This window comes from Tenrec ecaudatus, chromosome 1 (assembly GCF_050624435.1).
Source record: "Tenrec ecaudatus isolate mTenEca1 chromosome 1, mTenEca1.hap1, whole genome shotgun sequence".
Classification (NCBI taxonomy): Eukaryota; Metazoa; Chordata; class Mammalia; order Afrosoricida; family Tenrecidae; genus Tenrec; species Tenrec ecaudatus.
In genome coordinates this window covers 63820037-63835525 of record NC_134530.1, presented here as the reverse complement: position 1 = coordinate 63835525, position 15489 = coordinate 63820037, and the positions used below count along the sequence as shown (strand labels likewise).

General features: G+C 39.6%; 1 protein-coding gene and 1 non-coding gene across 4 annotated transcripts in view; one reads left to right on the top strand and one right to left on the bottom strand.

Annotated features, from left to right (window-relative positions):
* Nucleotides 1–15489, bottom strand: part of MACF1 (microtubule actin crosslinking factor 1) — a 384195-nt gene that overhangs the window by 26913 nt on the left and 341793 nt on the right. The window contains exons 63-79 of one of the 3 annotated variants that reach the window (XM_075554202.1): nt 14916–15134; nt 13734–13937; nt 13035–13043; nt 11866–12097; nt 10847–11073; nt 8685–8807; nt 8484–8585; nt 7759–7860; nt 7435–7608; nt 7175–7330; nt 6862–7059; nt 6272–6400; nt 5437–5610; nt 2333–2488; nt 2019–2225; nt 1765–1884; nt 431–600 (exon numbers count right to left, since the gene is read on the bottom strand). In XM_075554202.1, coding sequence (XP_075410317.1) covers nt 431–600; nt 1765–1884; nt 2019–2225; nt 2333–2488; nt 5437–5610; nt 6272–6400; nt 6862–7059; nt 7175–7330; nt 7435–7608; nt 7759–7860; nt 8484–8585; nt 8685–8807; nt 10847–11073; nt 11866–12097; nt 13035–13043; nt 13734–13937; nt 14916–15134 — 2702 coding nt within the window. Of the gene's footprint in view, nt 1–430; nt 601–1764; nt 1885–2018; nt 2226–2332; nt 2489–5436; nt 5611–6271; nt 6401–6861; nt 7060–7174; nt 7331–7434; nt 7609–7758; nt 7861–8483; nt 8586–8684; nt 8808–10846; nt 11074–11865; nt 12098–13034; nt 13044–13687; nt 13938–14915; nt 15135–15489 lie in introns of those variants that run through there. The other 2 variants (XM_075554201.1, XM_075554200.1) reach the window with 2 other exon arrangements.
* On the top strand, nt 5216–5352 carry LOC142437679 (small nucleolar RNA SNORA5). Its single transcript, XR_012782217.1, has one exon. It is a non-coding gene; the product is annotated as a small nucleolar RNA SNORA5 (small nucleolar RNA).

The window sequence follows — 15489 nt, the reverse complement described above, 5'->3', positions numbered from 1 at the left end:
GCACCCCAGTACACTTTGGGGGCGTTAAGTAACCTCTTTCTGTGTCTCCTCATTTGTAAAATGGGAAACAACACTCGATTAAGTGCTGCACAGCACAGCTGGGCACATAGCACATGCTCAGTGAAGGCCGGGTCTACTGCTGATTCGATGCATATAGAAGCTTTGCAGTGCCTTGACACAAAGAGAGCACTCACTATGAAAGTTACTGTTGGCTTGATTTTATAGCACTCTCCACTCCCAACACAATAAGGCTCAAGTTTAAAACAAAAGTAGCCTTAATATATTTTATTCTAATAATTTATAACTCTCTTTGGATTGGCTGGCAACATGAAGAGATGTTAGCCAAACCTGTTACTAATGCCATCTTGTGGAATCCAATAGTCTCTTTTGGAATAACACAGAAAACCAAGAAGGGGGCTTTCATGCTCACCGCTCCACGGACTTGCCACACACAGTATCCCATTTGTCTCGGACTTCTCCCAGTAAGTTGTCAAGTTTCTGAGTATCATCAGGAAGCAAAGTCTTTTCTTTCAGTGCTCTGCCAGTTCTGATCGTGGTATCGTACACTGGTTGTTTGCCACCAAGAGTTTTCTGAAACTCCTATGTTCCCCCCAAAGAAAAGAAACATATATGTTAAAAATCAGCAGACTTTCTGACTTGGAATAAAAAAAAAATTGAATTTTCAGGTTGATTACCATATACAGGAAGTATATAAATACCTTCACGAATGAGAATTAGCAATAACATACTCTTAAAAATTTGATGTTTTTATTTACTCCACTATACAGCAATGCATGGCAACTTTAAAAAGACAGTTTTAACTGGCTAATCCAGGTAATTACTTAGTTTGGACTGCTATTAAGTGAAAAAATGGATTGTTGATTTGGTTCAACAGTGTCTAGATACAAGGGAAGTAAAAAAGCATGAAAGTATTGTACAAAATCATAGACATTGGCATAAAACAAGATAAAAAAATTGCTTCTCCATATGTCTTCCATTTAAGTTTATACATTTCTAAAGGTGGCACTCCCCACCCCCCAACTATTCCCCAGAGAATTCTGGGCTCTTTGATGTCCACCAAGGCAAAACTACAATCTTGGCATCCTGATGGACTTAAATTGTGTTCTTTTGTAAAAGGCTTTTTGAGTTTTGGAAACAAAAAGGAGTGTGAAGGGGCAAAAACAAGTCTGTGGGGTGGACCTGTAAAATTCAAAATCCTCATACAACAGCCCTCACCACACCACTGAAGAAGGAGCAGGTACACTGGCACAACTTTCCTGGCCTTTTATTCTCACCAAGACAGTTTTCAATTGTCTTAAAACTTCTAATAAATCTTTATGATTGTCCAGTGTCCTTTGGGAAAATCTATCAAGATCCCTTTGGGATCCCAAAATCCAGCCACTGTTATAACCACCTGAGCTGATTTCTCTGTCTTGAATTTAACTGCCTCAATAGATTTATTCAAAAGCAACTGCCTTGAATGGGCCACTTTTTGTTGCTTTGAAAGCACCTTCTTGACATTAAGAAATGTATTACTGCGAGAACTTGTCTGGAGCTATCCATTGACCATACTGAAATATTTAAACATATCTTGCTTGGAATTTTCCTGTCCACGTATGAACTAGAACATGGTAGCAATACTTTCGTACTCTCATCTGTATAAAATGAGACCCTGGTTCCACTTTTATTACTAACCAACTAATTATATTGACTCCCTTTGATTTACTGAGTACCATGCTGATGTACTATAATGAACCACTTTACCTTGTGCTTAGAAAGCTGAAGTTTGATTTTATCTGGGTCATTCGATATCTCTAGTTCTGAGTCCAGGTGACTTTCTGCATCTTCTAGCCAGTCAATCAGTTTTTTCCAGGCTTCATGGAACTGCCAATAGCAAAGAAATAAATCTTAGCAGGAATGAATATGTGAACTCTAAAGCACTTGGAAGAGAGCCAATCTAGATGTTTGATGCATGCAGCACAAAGCGTTCAATGAATCACAAATTGTGTATCACTTACTTGTTTTGCCCGCTTCCTGGCATCATCCAGTGAACGGCCCCTTTCGATAGAGCGCTGGACAACTTTCTCCCACCGAGACTGGACGCTAACCAACAAATTCTTGATCAGAACAACATCCTGCTTTTGGCTAAGGAACTTCAACTGATTTCCTGTTTGATCCAGTTCAATAATCTGGTCTCGATGAGCATTTACTTCATTAGCAAAAACCTAAGAGGAAAAAATTGTTCTTTTTAAAACCTCAAGTAAAGGAGAGGAGCATTTCTTTCAACTACTCTTTCCAAAGAAAGGCAACAGGTTCGTCACTTCATAGTTACCTTGTGCTCTTCTATCTGGGAAAGGACGGTATTCAGAATAAGGCTGGGAGGTGGCGCGATGTTTAAACTCTGCTCCGCTAGAGTGAGCCAGTTGATAAATTCCTGTAGGGAATTCTGGAATTCTGTTGCCAGGTTGAGGGCCTCTTCCAACTTTGACTAAATTTGAATTTGAAAAAAGCAACACACACACACAAAAAGAAAAAATGCCAAGTTCAGGAATTACAGCTTCATGAACAAAGACAGGAATGTATATCCCATAAAAAGACCTCTAAAAGGGAAGCCTCTTTCAGGCAGCCTCCAACCATGCCTATGTGTACATGATGGGGTGCTTGCTGTTAGTGTCTGCAGCTGAGACGACTGAACAATAACCACGCAAGTGGAAAAGGAAAACTAGCACAATTAGCAACTAAGCTACTTCCTCTGCCACTCTCCACTTCTGGAGACAGCAAAAGCAAAGAGCAGGAATGGAACTATTCAATAAATGCGAGCAACAGAGGTGACAGCTGTAGGAGTCACAACCATCACCCTGGCCTGGGCAAAGTCTGAATGTACTTTTGGGCTTTCTTTAATGTACTTTCTGGCAAGTAAAAACAACAGAATCAAAGCACTTCACTGCAGTGCTTCCACTTTAAATACATGTTTCCATGAAATATGGTATTGGAGAAAATATCTTTTCTCAAACTTTTGTTACAAACAGAAAAAGTAACCAAAAAAGTGACAGATTTCCACATGAAATTTTGAAACTAGAAACAATTTTTGGATTTACCTCCCTCCCCCATTATGTTGAATAATGCGCACCAGAAAGGCCAAAGCCTCAGCTCATTCAAAGGAAGTGCTACTCTCCACAAATGTACCTGACCCTGCACACTCCAGAAGCTCCATCCTCAGCCATGTCTGCTCCTGGCCCGTCTAACAGTAGATTCATGGCAGGTTAAAAAGTAATTTAGCTTAAATATTCACACCAAAGCTATAAACTAATTTTAACTAACTAGTGATAATTCTAGTTGATTGCTTTCTAATTTTTATCATTTTCATTGTGCTTTTAGGCTGCCTTCTGTAACTTGAAGAAAATGTTATAATGAGTGTCATAAAATGTACAGACCCAGCCTGCACCAATAAAATTAGCCAAGTCAAATCCCTCTCAATTCTATCATACATGTTTGTAAATTAATATACTTTAGGATATTCACATTAACAGATACTAGGTGGAGGATACACAGCTGTATGATGATGCCAACATATGTACAAATATGCTTGAAACAACTGATGTATGTGATGTTTGTTATAAGAGCTGTAAGAACCCTCAATAAAATATATTTTTAAAATAAATATACTTTAAGTTCCCAGATGGCAGGAAGAGTTTCCACACTGTTCTTCCCTATGTAGTCTGTAACAGGGCATCGTGTACATTTAGTAAATTTTGGTGGGCCTGAGATATAATGTTACTGCAAAATAAAAAATGACCACCATGGTTCCCCAGTCTTGGCTTGGCCTGTTCCACTGCTGATCTCCTGAGGGAGTCCATGCCACAATTGGGACAACCCTCTAGAAAATGTTTGGTTTGGGCCAGAATCTGCCTGCTTTTTAAATTAGTCTTAGCTCTACTTTCTTCAGGGTCTGTAGATCTGGGTCTCAAGAACTGGAGCATAGCCATATATACTCAAGTACTCAGTGACCCTTTATGTAACAAAATCACTAGACTCCAAGCTAGAAGCACACTAGAAAATTAATGTTTCTTTCAAAAATGTTTATTTATATGTATGACTATTTTATATCCATCTGCCCAACAAATTCCATGAAGGTAGGCTGCTTTATACCTTTATGATTTGTACTATATACTTAGTTCAGTGTCTGGTACATCCATGTTCAATAACTAGCTGTTGAGTGGATCTGGTCAACAGATTTGAACATGTATTTCACATTTAATATGACCAGCACAGAAAATGAAATTCCATATTCTCAATGAAACAATCTTTTTAGACAAATACCTTGAAGCCCCCTTTGAAGTTTTTTTTGGATAATTTTGTTTTACGAGGTGTGGGGAAAGGTCATAGCGAATACTTTTCTCCTGACTTCTAATAAATGCCCTGTCTACTGCACTTAAAGGAGAAATCAGATTCCTGAGGGAAATTCATTTAACTCCCTATGCAAACTTAATTGCAAATCACCAACTAATAGCAAAACCTTGTTTTTAAAGATTGCCTTGAGTATATATGGTATATGTTTATTTGATTGCACTGTTTATACTCAATGTAACGTAGGTCCCACCAAATGACCTTTCCTTACATGGGTCTGGTAAGGTGGGTGAAGATACTGACAGGATTCGCCTGTGAGTAATTGTGAACAGGATTCCCTGCAATACCAACCTGCTGGGTATAAAATAAACCTCTGAGAATCAGGGGTGTGATCTCATCACCAGCAAGAGTCAGGAGTGGAGTGTGACTTCTGGACTCAGCACCTGGTTTATCCCTTCCTGACCTTGGATTTTGGACTAAACATCACCCAGCATCATGTGAGACTTTTCTCCAAACTTGCATTAGTTTCTGTGGGATGCTGCAGCATTTCTCAGAACCCAGAAATGTGAGGAAATGTATTCAAGGGAGGAGTGGGGTAAAAATGGACCTGCAAAGCATCACAGAAGAGCTGAGCATCTAGGACATCATAGGTCCCCAACTCCTTGGGACTACTCTGGAATTAATTCTCCTAAGAATATTATCATCACACTAGTACCATCAATGCAACTTGACTTAAATGGAAAATAAAACTCTCAACAACAGAGAGGATCATATTTAATATGAAGTCACTTCAGAAGGTATCAGGTTCTGCCATTTTTGCTACAGTATATTGATCTTAGAAAAATATTCATTAGTAATAAGATGGTCTTGCAGCTGTATCAAATTCAGTGCCCGGGCCCCACCCAAGGCTGGCACTGGCCCAAAAGGCTGCCACAGAGACCTTGTAACTCATGGGCCCCGTTCCTCTCTGCTGAGCCTCAGGGATAAATTTTGTTACAGACATTGAAAAACAAAAAAAACAAGATGTTAATTACATGCAGCCATTAAGCCAACTACTCAGTTATCGCACATGGAATTTGCTAACAGTACCTTTCTTTCTTCCATCTTACTGCTGACCACATGCCACTTCTGCTCCAAGAGTGCTACACTCTGCTCTGTCTTTGAGCCAGACCCAGAATCCTCACGGCCTATAAGCATGAGCCTGCCCTTGTCGAGCAGTTGATTGTAAGTCTCTTCCTTCGCTTTCAGTTGGGAATGGAGTTCCTATAAGTAAAGGCAGCAAAGCTGATAAAAAACATAAAAGTCTTTGTCCCTGGAAGACATACATCCACATATGTAGTAGCACAGTCTAAGTCTCAACTAGGTCCAAAGCCTTTCTTTAGGTCAGTTCAATGGATAAGTTATTGTAGCATGAAACCCACTGTTTCTACTTTAATAGTACTGTAATTCTGTCACCAAGTAAATGGAGAAAAAGGTTTTGGGGAGGTGATGACTAGAAACCACCAAAACAAACCCCAATCATTTCCCCTTTACATATATAACTTGCCCCAAACGTACGTTGTTTCTTGCTCTGTTTACTTTCTTGAAATATTGTCATTATCTACTAGATTTAATAAATTCAAACGAAGTAGTAAATGCAATCACATCTGTGGTATGCAATCTTACTTCTCGAAGCTTTAATCTTCAAGTCAATGTCATTGTGCCAGCTCGAATGACCAGCTCATACATGTATTTCCATTTGGCCCTTCCCTGTGACAACTGCCTATGGCAAGGTGTTGAAAATCCAAAGTAAGCAATAATCCCTAAGGTTGTATATATATTGCCAGTGAAAATATAGGATTTTGTAGATTCCCAAATACATGTCTTGTGAAATGAAAAGGAACTAGTGAATATGGGATCTTCAATTTGAAGAATTCTCCATTACCATATGCATATCAAGTTGTTCCCTAGCAGTTTCAGGAAGTCCTCCTGTAGGTTTAGATGCTGAAAGCTGGTTCTCCATTCTAGTTAGTTCCAAAAGGAAATCTTCAATTTCACTGTGGAAACCTTGGGCCTGTTGAGTAAAAAAACAAAAAAAACACAACATCAGCCATCAAGTCTGTTTGGCAACTTGAGGGAGGAATTTTAGACTTCACTCAGGCAAACTTGTTCCATTGCTGATTAGCATGGGGCCAATCTATTATTGTTAGAATGCAGGAGACTCTTTCAGTCCAGACCCCATTATAACACGGTAAGTCTGATAAAACCTGACTGACTTGCTAAGGTCTTACTGGACATGGAGAGACCTGACTTGATTTAAGTGTCTGTGGTTGTGAAAGAGGTTTGTGATACTGAAGATTTACCAATTTTGAAGATACCGGACTAAAAGGAAACACACACACACACACACACACCACTCTGAAAAACTATTCTTCTGGACAAGTTCAGGCATACATGCTCTTAAGACATAGGGATTTGTACTCCATATTGCTTTCCTTTCTCACTGAGGCGTCTTCTCATACAACTCTGACACACCTGCTGCAGTGTCGACTGAAGCTGCTGCTCCCTCTCCTCTGTTTTTTGTAATACTGACTCCCAGCACTGGTTCATAGTTTCCAATCGGCTCCTTAAGCTGCTGGCATCATCTCCAGCGCTAGATTCAAGAAGTTCATTTCCAGCTTTGTTGACTGTTTCCACTGTGGCTTGATGGGCCAAAACATCGTTTTTGAGAACCTAAAAAATGTTGAACAACATTTGTTTCTATTACTATAATGCAGCCTGGTTCTCTATGGAAGACACATCAGAAGGCTTCTTGTGGCAAATAGGCTTTGAGATGAAAATTACTTACGTGGTGTTTTGCAAGCTCAACTTCAATGACTTTGGGGTCTCCACTTACTGGTCTCTGAGCATCTAACAACTCTTCAGTGTGAATCAGCCAACTCATTAGTTCCTCTAAGGCATGCTGGAATTGGCCAAGGGCCAACAGAGCACCTTCTAGTTTATGCTGCACAGAAAAACACATAAAGAAAATATTTGTTAAGAAATTTTGGGGAAAACAGTAGAGAGTAGTTTATTTAAGTGATTTAAATAAGCCACCATTTGTCTTACCTGTCTGTAGGCAATTTTCTCACCCAGGTTCTCCCAGAGGTGTTTGAGTTCTGTCAGTGGTTCTCGTATTATGTCTCTGTCTGTTTCATCAGTCGCTTTCTTCAGCATCAATTCACCCTGGTGATTGAGCTTCTCCATTTCAATTTGCTGTTGGTAAACTTCCACTTTGAATTCCTATCAAAGACATAGTTAATAAAGTTAACATGAACCAGACCTTTAAAAACTAAGAAGAGATCATAGCTATTCTTCAAAAGCAGCAAAGAGTCATTCTCAACACAACATAACCTTGAATCCAAACAAAACGGAGTCATTCTCAATACAAACCTTCATTTCATTTAACTGATCTTTAACAGTGTTGAGGTCAGTGCCAACAGGAACCATGGTGCAGAGTTTAATCACAGTGTTATCGAGCCAGTCAAACATAGCCTGAAATTAAAAATATATACACAGAGTCAAAAAATGAAAGCCCAAGTTGCTGAGTGCACATCAGCACTATTGTTGCTAGAAGGAGCACTGGCAAGGCATGGCTTACTGTGCCATCTGCTGTTAGGTGGGGCTGAGGTGGGGGCACACTGATCTTTATTCCACTCATGCAGAGATTAGAGAACAAGGTCACCATTACCAGAATCATGACCAAAATAAATTAAATGGAAACACTAAATGTGAATAAATTAGATGACTTCTCATTGGCAGTTAAAAGCTGTTACCACCCCAAAGCCAATGTGTCAAGCTGTGCTTTAAGATAAGTGGTTTCTAAACAAGTACGAGTGATGTTCACCTCAAGCCCAGCTTGACTGCAGAGCTACCAAGAGGATAAATACGTCACATAGGCAATGAAGATAAAAATAACAAAAACAACAAAAATTCTGGCAGTGCCAGTGCTTTCCTCAGTAGAGTGGTCCACTATGCCTAGAAATGCGAGCCAGCACTGTCTCAGGTCTGAGAATGTCCCAGGCCTGCAAAGGATAGTCACTACTGTACGAACGCCAGCAAGCGTCACGGAGAAGATGGAGCCCGTGTTCCCTTGGCAATGCCTCCTGGCCTCTCACCTGCAGAGTGTCCTGATACTGCACAGCAGCTTGCATGGCATCCTCGAGTTTTTCTAGCCTCTCTCTCCATGTTTTGTTTAAGTTCTCCCAGGCATTATTCATCTAGAGGAAAACAATTCAATCAGATTCCTAAATTCATGTCTCTCTTAAGTCTGAGTCCACTAACATTTTCGTTTGAGTTCTTTACACACACACCCATACCTCATCGATACTCTTCTTCACCTCAGGCTTCTCAGTTTCTCCACAGGCAAAAATCAGATCTGCTCCAAGGATTCGAATAAACTCTAGCTCCTCGTGCAGACCATCTGTCTCCTCCTTAATTGTCTGCAGGAAAGGGAAGAGAACATAATCCAAAACAGAAAGCAGAACAGAACTTCCCTAACTTTGTAAATGCAATATATACTGCCATCAATAACAGATGCTGAGCAGAACTGTCTATTACTTGTCAATGTCTTAATATATTGCCTATCTATAGAGTGAAGCTACAGACTCCACAATAGATTTTTCCCCCATTGAGAAAGATGCAATGAAATTCAATAATGAATACGCATCCTTTCCTCTTGTTAAGCAACTGTCAAAGTAGACAGACAGATGCAAGTCCCTCTGAAAAAGGTAAGAGGCAGTTCCTATCTCCAAGGTGATATAATAGACCAGTGGTTCTCAACCTTCCCAATGCCGTGACCCTTTAATGTTGTGGTGACCTCATGCTGTGGTGACCTCCAACCTTAAAATTATTTTTGTTGCTACTTCATAACTCTAATTTTGCTACTATTATGAATCGTAATGTAAATATCTGATAAACAGGATTTATTTTCATTGTTACAAAGTGAACATAATTAAACATAATTAAAGCATAGTGATTAATCACAAAGCAATATGTATTTATACATTGTGAGATATTTGTGTTTTCCGATGGTCTTAGGCAGCCCGTGAAAAGGTTGTTCGACCCCCAAAGGGGTCGTGAACCACTTGAGAACCGCTGCAATAGATATATACCAACAAGATTAGTTTTGAAGAAAAGCCAGTTTGTGCCAGGTCTTAAAAAGTGAATGAACTGGCAATAAAGGAGATGGAAAGGAGGAAAAGAAGGTCAATGTGAGAGAACGACTGAAATAAAAGTGAGACGTAAGATTGATAATAGAAAGACAGCCTTAGCATGTGCTAAATGAATAAGATAAAGCGAGAGAAGCTTTTACTAACACCTAGGCAGGGAGGTGAGGATATGAGAATGGTGAAGAACTGAGCAACAATTTTTTGTATTATACATAAGGTTGCTCTAAGTCAGAGCAGACTAAATGGTAGCTAATAATACAACAGACGCCTTAAAAATAAATGGAAAAAGTATGTCAAATAGTGTTATCTCTAGAGCGAGTCCAGAATTCTCAGTGTAATTCCATTCTCAGGTGAGTAGAGGCTGCAGCTCTTCTGGGTCAAGGAGCTAATCGCTTCCTTGGGTCTTTGCTTTTCTCCACTCTCCTTTGCTCCAGATGGGAAGATGCCAATAGTTGTATTTTAGATGACTGCTCCTAAGCCATAGACCCCAGATGTTGCTCATAAAATTAGATGTAACTATGCATGCCACCTGATCCAGATGGCCCCTGAGGCTATGGTTCCCTACCTTTCAAGCCCAGTTCAGTCTTACAAGGTGTTTGGTTATGTCTAAGAAGTTTCCATAACTATGCTCCTTTGTGCTCTCTTATAGGAATGAATATATATGCAGTATATACAAATACATATGTAGAAATAGCCACTATATTTATATACTGGAGACTTGGTGGTGTAGTGGTTAAGTGCTAAACCAAAGGTCACTGGTTACACCCCAAAGGATGCCAAGTGGAGGAATCTGTGGCAGCCTCACACCTTTCAGGACAGTTCCACTCTATCCTATTAGGTGGCTATGCATTGGAAATCTATTTGATGGCAACGGCTTTGGTTTATACCTAAATATACACAGTCCTGAATGACCTTACCTGCCCATTTATCATATACATCTACTCATAAATTACCGTGTTATTACAGTTGTTGCAGCTACATTTACCATAGGTGCCCTTTACTCATGTGGACCTCTCAGTGTCTTCTTTTGCCTTGGCCACATTGACTCTCCTTATATTACTTTTTGTCTTTTTCTTCATCAGATTAACAGATCTATTATCTAGTTAATGAACCTCCCTTCTTGGTATCAAGGTTTTTGTTTTGTTTCATTTGTAAAGGGTGGTGGTGATGGTGGGGATCACATTAAACTTAAAGAACAATACAAATGTATCAAGATGTTCAGCCTCGCCAAGCAGTCAACAAAACACACTTGGATAAAGTGTTTTTCTAGAAGACAAACTCAGAACAGAAGGGATTTTGCTTTTTCTTACCTCAGCAGCTTCAACCTGTTGTTTGATGATGGAAGGGTCAATGCCTGGGCTTTCCAAGTCATGGACGATATCCTGGGTGTCTTTGATGGTGGTTAGGAGAGCTGCCATGTCGTACCAGAACTTCTCTGCTAATTCAAGAACGTCAAGGAATTTCATTTCTCGCTCTTCAGCCCGAGCTTTGATATCCTCCCAGAAGAACACCATTTGATCCAGTTTATCCTGGATTTCTGAAGTGGTAAAAAAGAGAAGCGAATCAAGCCTGTCTAAGTACTTAAAACCAACCCCATCAACGGTTAAGACTAATACTGGCATTTTCACTGAAATTAGCATGAAGAAAAGCTCCACAATTTTTTAAAATTAAAAGACATCTACTTTTAGTAAAAGCTCCAAAAATTTTTTAAATTAAGACATCTACTTTTAGTAAGTTTTCTTTTAGTTATCTTTTATTAAGTTTTCTACCTTCGACTGGTTAATATTATTTTTACCACAGCAGATTTTCCTTATGTTGGTCTCCCACATCAAGAAAGCAAACATTATTTGGAAATGTTATTAGCTAATATATATTGCTAAAACACAAAACTTCTAAGGACCAAACTTGGGAGAAAGAGTTACAATCTTAAAAACTAACAGGGGCAATTCTACTCTGGCCTATAGGGTCACTATGAGCCAGACTCAACCCGATGGCAGTGCGTTTGGGTTATTTTGGTAGGGTACTTATATTTCCCATGGAAAGTGTTTTAAAAGGTAGTTTTATAACACTACATACTACTATTACTTGTAGTTTACTCACATTAGGGGGTTAAAGGAGCATTTGCTGCCCTGTCTGGGAATCTAACTACCAATTGTAACCTTGTTTCAATGGGGAAGTATCTTCTGAATTCTCAATGATTTCCTGGAATATTCATTAAGTAGGGACTACGTTCATACTCAATGAAACATATTTGGTGGGATACGGGTGATAATCACAACCTATGATTTACTACTGATTGTCTTTAAAATGAAGTAAATTAATAAAGCACCTTTGGCAGCCATATCCTTATCAGCTCCCTGAGATCGCCCAATGAGTTCTTCTCCACGGCGCTTTAGGGCCTCAAAGGAAGGCTGTAGCTTTTCCAGCTCCATGGTGGCACTTTTATTGTCATTGATGCACTCTCTGATCTTGTCTACTTCAGCAGGGATCAAGGGTGGCATGCGCAGACGAGTGGAAAGATTCTCCAGAGTCTCCAACATGGGCTCAATTTTATCATGGAACTAAACAAATATCGAACTGTTTAGCCATCACAATAATTCTATCAAACTTCTAGGGGAAACGTTAGGGGATAAGACCAGGGTGTAAACCTACTACTTCTAGGATAACCTGCCAAGTACTCTGATAGCTGTTGAATGTTGGGTTTGGCTAAGAAACTTGATACAGTGGACCAGAGCTAGCTCACCAAAAACCACAATGCAAATGCTTAGTGACCAAAAAGATATTCATATAACAGAAATCAACTCTGATCATTATTGCTATCAAAATATTCCTCCTAGTCCAACAAATGTGATGAAAAAGGGGCAAGACTGAAACTGGTGTCAGTGTCAACATCTCAGAGGACAGCTGCATGCAACAAACTAGACTAACAAGTTAGATGCCCTCCACCAGCTGTGTGAATGGGCAGGAAATTCAATATGCATGCAACTAGGAGTCTAAACGTACCAGGGCATGCAATTTAACAACACACCACATGGAACAGTGAGACACTAAAATGTTGGCATAAGGAACGGTCATTTCAAAGGTCAAATGAACTAGCTTCTCACATTGCTGATACTTTTAAAACCATGACAATAGTAAAACCCTCATTTATAATCTGAAGTGGAGTAGGAGGAGAGGGAGCCAAACAAATAGGCATATCTTCTTAAAAAAAAAAAAAGAAGCTATCTCAAATGAACTCTGGTAAATACAACTCTGGGTTTATTAATAAGAGCTAGGATTATTAATTTTAAGTGCCTATCGGTAAAACATGGGATTCTCTTACAAAATCGTTTACTATTGAATGCTCCCTCACTTCTAGGTTCCACCCCAAATGAAACTGACAAACAGCACGAATTAATACTAATTATGCTAGAGTTGAAGGATATTTCCTTACAGGTAATGACTTGGATTCTCTGCTTTATATGAACACCCTAATCCCCACAGGAGCGGGTACCTTACCTCTGAAATCTGTAATGGTGGGCGCGGTCAACACAACAATGAAATATGACGATGTGGGGAAGACAGGAGCAGGCAGCAACAACACAAAGTAACACATTCCACAATGTGAGTGAGAGATGGGATGGAAGGTGGGGGAAAAAACTTGAGTAAGTACAAATATTAACCAATACTGACCAACCATAGGAATAAAATATCCACAGACATGACAAAAGTATCACTAACAGTAATATATTAGTTGAAGAGTATGCAATTACATGCTTTAAACTCAACTGCTGGGAACTTATACTTCTCCTTGGCTTTTACTTCTCCCCACTCAAGGACCTGCCTTTGAATTGGAAGCTAGCTTGGGGCCTCCCAGCTAAGACTAATGTGCTGTCTTTCTAATTCTCAAAGGTAACAGACCCAAAAGGAGTCTGCAAGATGAGTTTATCCAAACCATCCCTGCTAAAACGTAAAGTTTTCAGAGAAACTATTAACAGACAATATACTAGCCACGACGCATTTACCCTCCTAATGGTATCAGTATGCCATTATGCCTTGGAGCACAAATGCAGAGTTACTATTTCCTAGTCTACCAACAATGCATCATCATCAACTGCTCAAGGACCTCCTGAACACAGAAGCATGCCTGATACAGTGATGACATTTTGCTTAAGCTGAAAGGCAGTTGAAGGTTGTATGAGTTCAAAACACACATACCTGAGCAGACTGGGAAATGGCCTCATCCAGAGCCAAGGCCCGCTGGCGCACTTCCTCTTTAATCTGGGCATACATGTTTTCTGCTTTCTGGTATTTTTCTTCCACCATTTCCCCTTCCTCTGGATTTAGCTCCTTTAGCTGGGGGCCTATCTTCAGTAGTTTATCAATATGAGGTTTGTGTTCTGCAATGGACTCCCTCAGTTGCTATGTAAGAAAAAATAATTAAAACATGAGCACAAAAAAACAAACAAACAATAAAAACCATGAGCACATTTATACCAGTTCAGAGACCTTAATAAGCAGCTGAAAACTTTGAGAGAAACAGCCTAAAGTGTTAAAAACAGCAAGTCCTACCATCTTACCATTTAGGGAGAACAAAAAACAACCAAATTTTATGCTCTGGCACTACCCGAATCTCCTAATTTTAAAAAGTCAGCTTGGTTTTCTCATCACTCAGAAAATGATTCTGGCATATCCGTATATGCTCCCTTCCTGACCCCTATACAATTTTATCTCGTTTTCCTCTGTACTAATAAGTTTTGCTACAAACTATATGGTTAATTCCAAGGTTTACCAACTGCCACCCTCACAGAATGAGACACCCATCAGGATATGCTATGAACAGAAACTACAACTGCTTGTGGCTACCTGCATGTTCTACTTACAGGAATATGGGGATAGGGATGAGATCAAGCCACAGGCCAGAAATAAAATGTTTAAAAAGTATTCTTAATGGTAACTATATTATTAACAATAAGAGTTGAAATAATCTAAAATTTTCCTCTCATATTAACTCTGCAGCAGCAGCTTTCTGACACTTCTTGATGTGAGTACACACTCCAGTTAGGGCCTTACCACGTGAAAAGCCCCCCAACTCCAGCTCTGTCAAGCAACAGCCCCATCCCCAGCAAGACTTTAGAGACTGTGGCTTTGATTTAGCTATTCCTTTACTTCTGCTCAATCCCCAGAGGTTCCTGACAACTCCATAATCTTACTCTTTAATTTTCACGTTAAAAATGGAGAAGATAATTCAGAGAGGGACTTCCATTTTGAAAAGAAATTCTAACCAATAAAGAATTAACTTTATTAATACAGAACTTACAAAGAGTAGGTACCAATAAACATATTGAGTGAATTGTGGACCCCATTCGGGACTAAAATGCAATTTGGTTTGCTCCTTACCCGCATCTCTTCTTGCTGCTGCCTGAGCTGCTCGTGATCAATAGCTGGAGGGGGCAATTGTGCTGTAAGTGCCCGAGTTTCTTCAATCCAGGGGTTGAGTTCCTCGTAAGTCTCCCAAAACTGGTTCACCAAAACCTGTGCCCGCTCTAGGCGGGCATAACGCTCTGAATTCAGTAGGCTTACGGCTTCATATTGCTGTATTAGAGACTCTGTCTTTTCCTTTGAGCCAAAGTAAAACAAAGCATAAAGTATCATTACAATTATGAATTCTTATTTTTTTATAGTTTTTTAAAACGTTTTATTAGGGGCTCATACAACTCTCATCACAATCCATCCATACATCAATTGTGTAAAGCACATCTGTACAGTCATTGCCCTCATCATTTTCAAATCATTTGCTCTCCACTTATGCCCTTTGCATCAGGTCCTCTTTTTTCCCCCTCCCTCCTCCCTCATGAGCCCTTGATAATTTATTTTTTCATATCTTGCCCTGTCCGACATCTCCCTTCACCCTTTTCTGTTTTCATCCCCCAGGGAGGAGGTCACATGTAGATCTTTGTAATCAGTTCCCTCT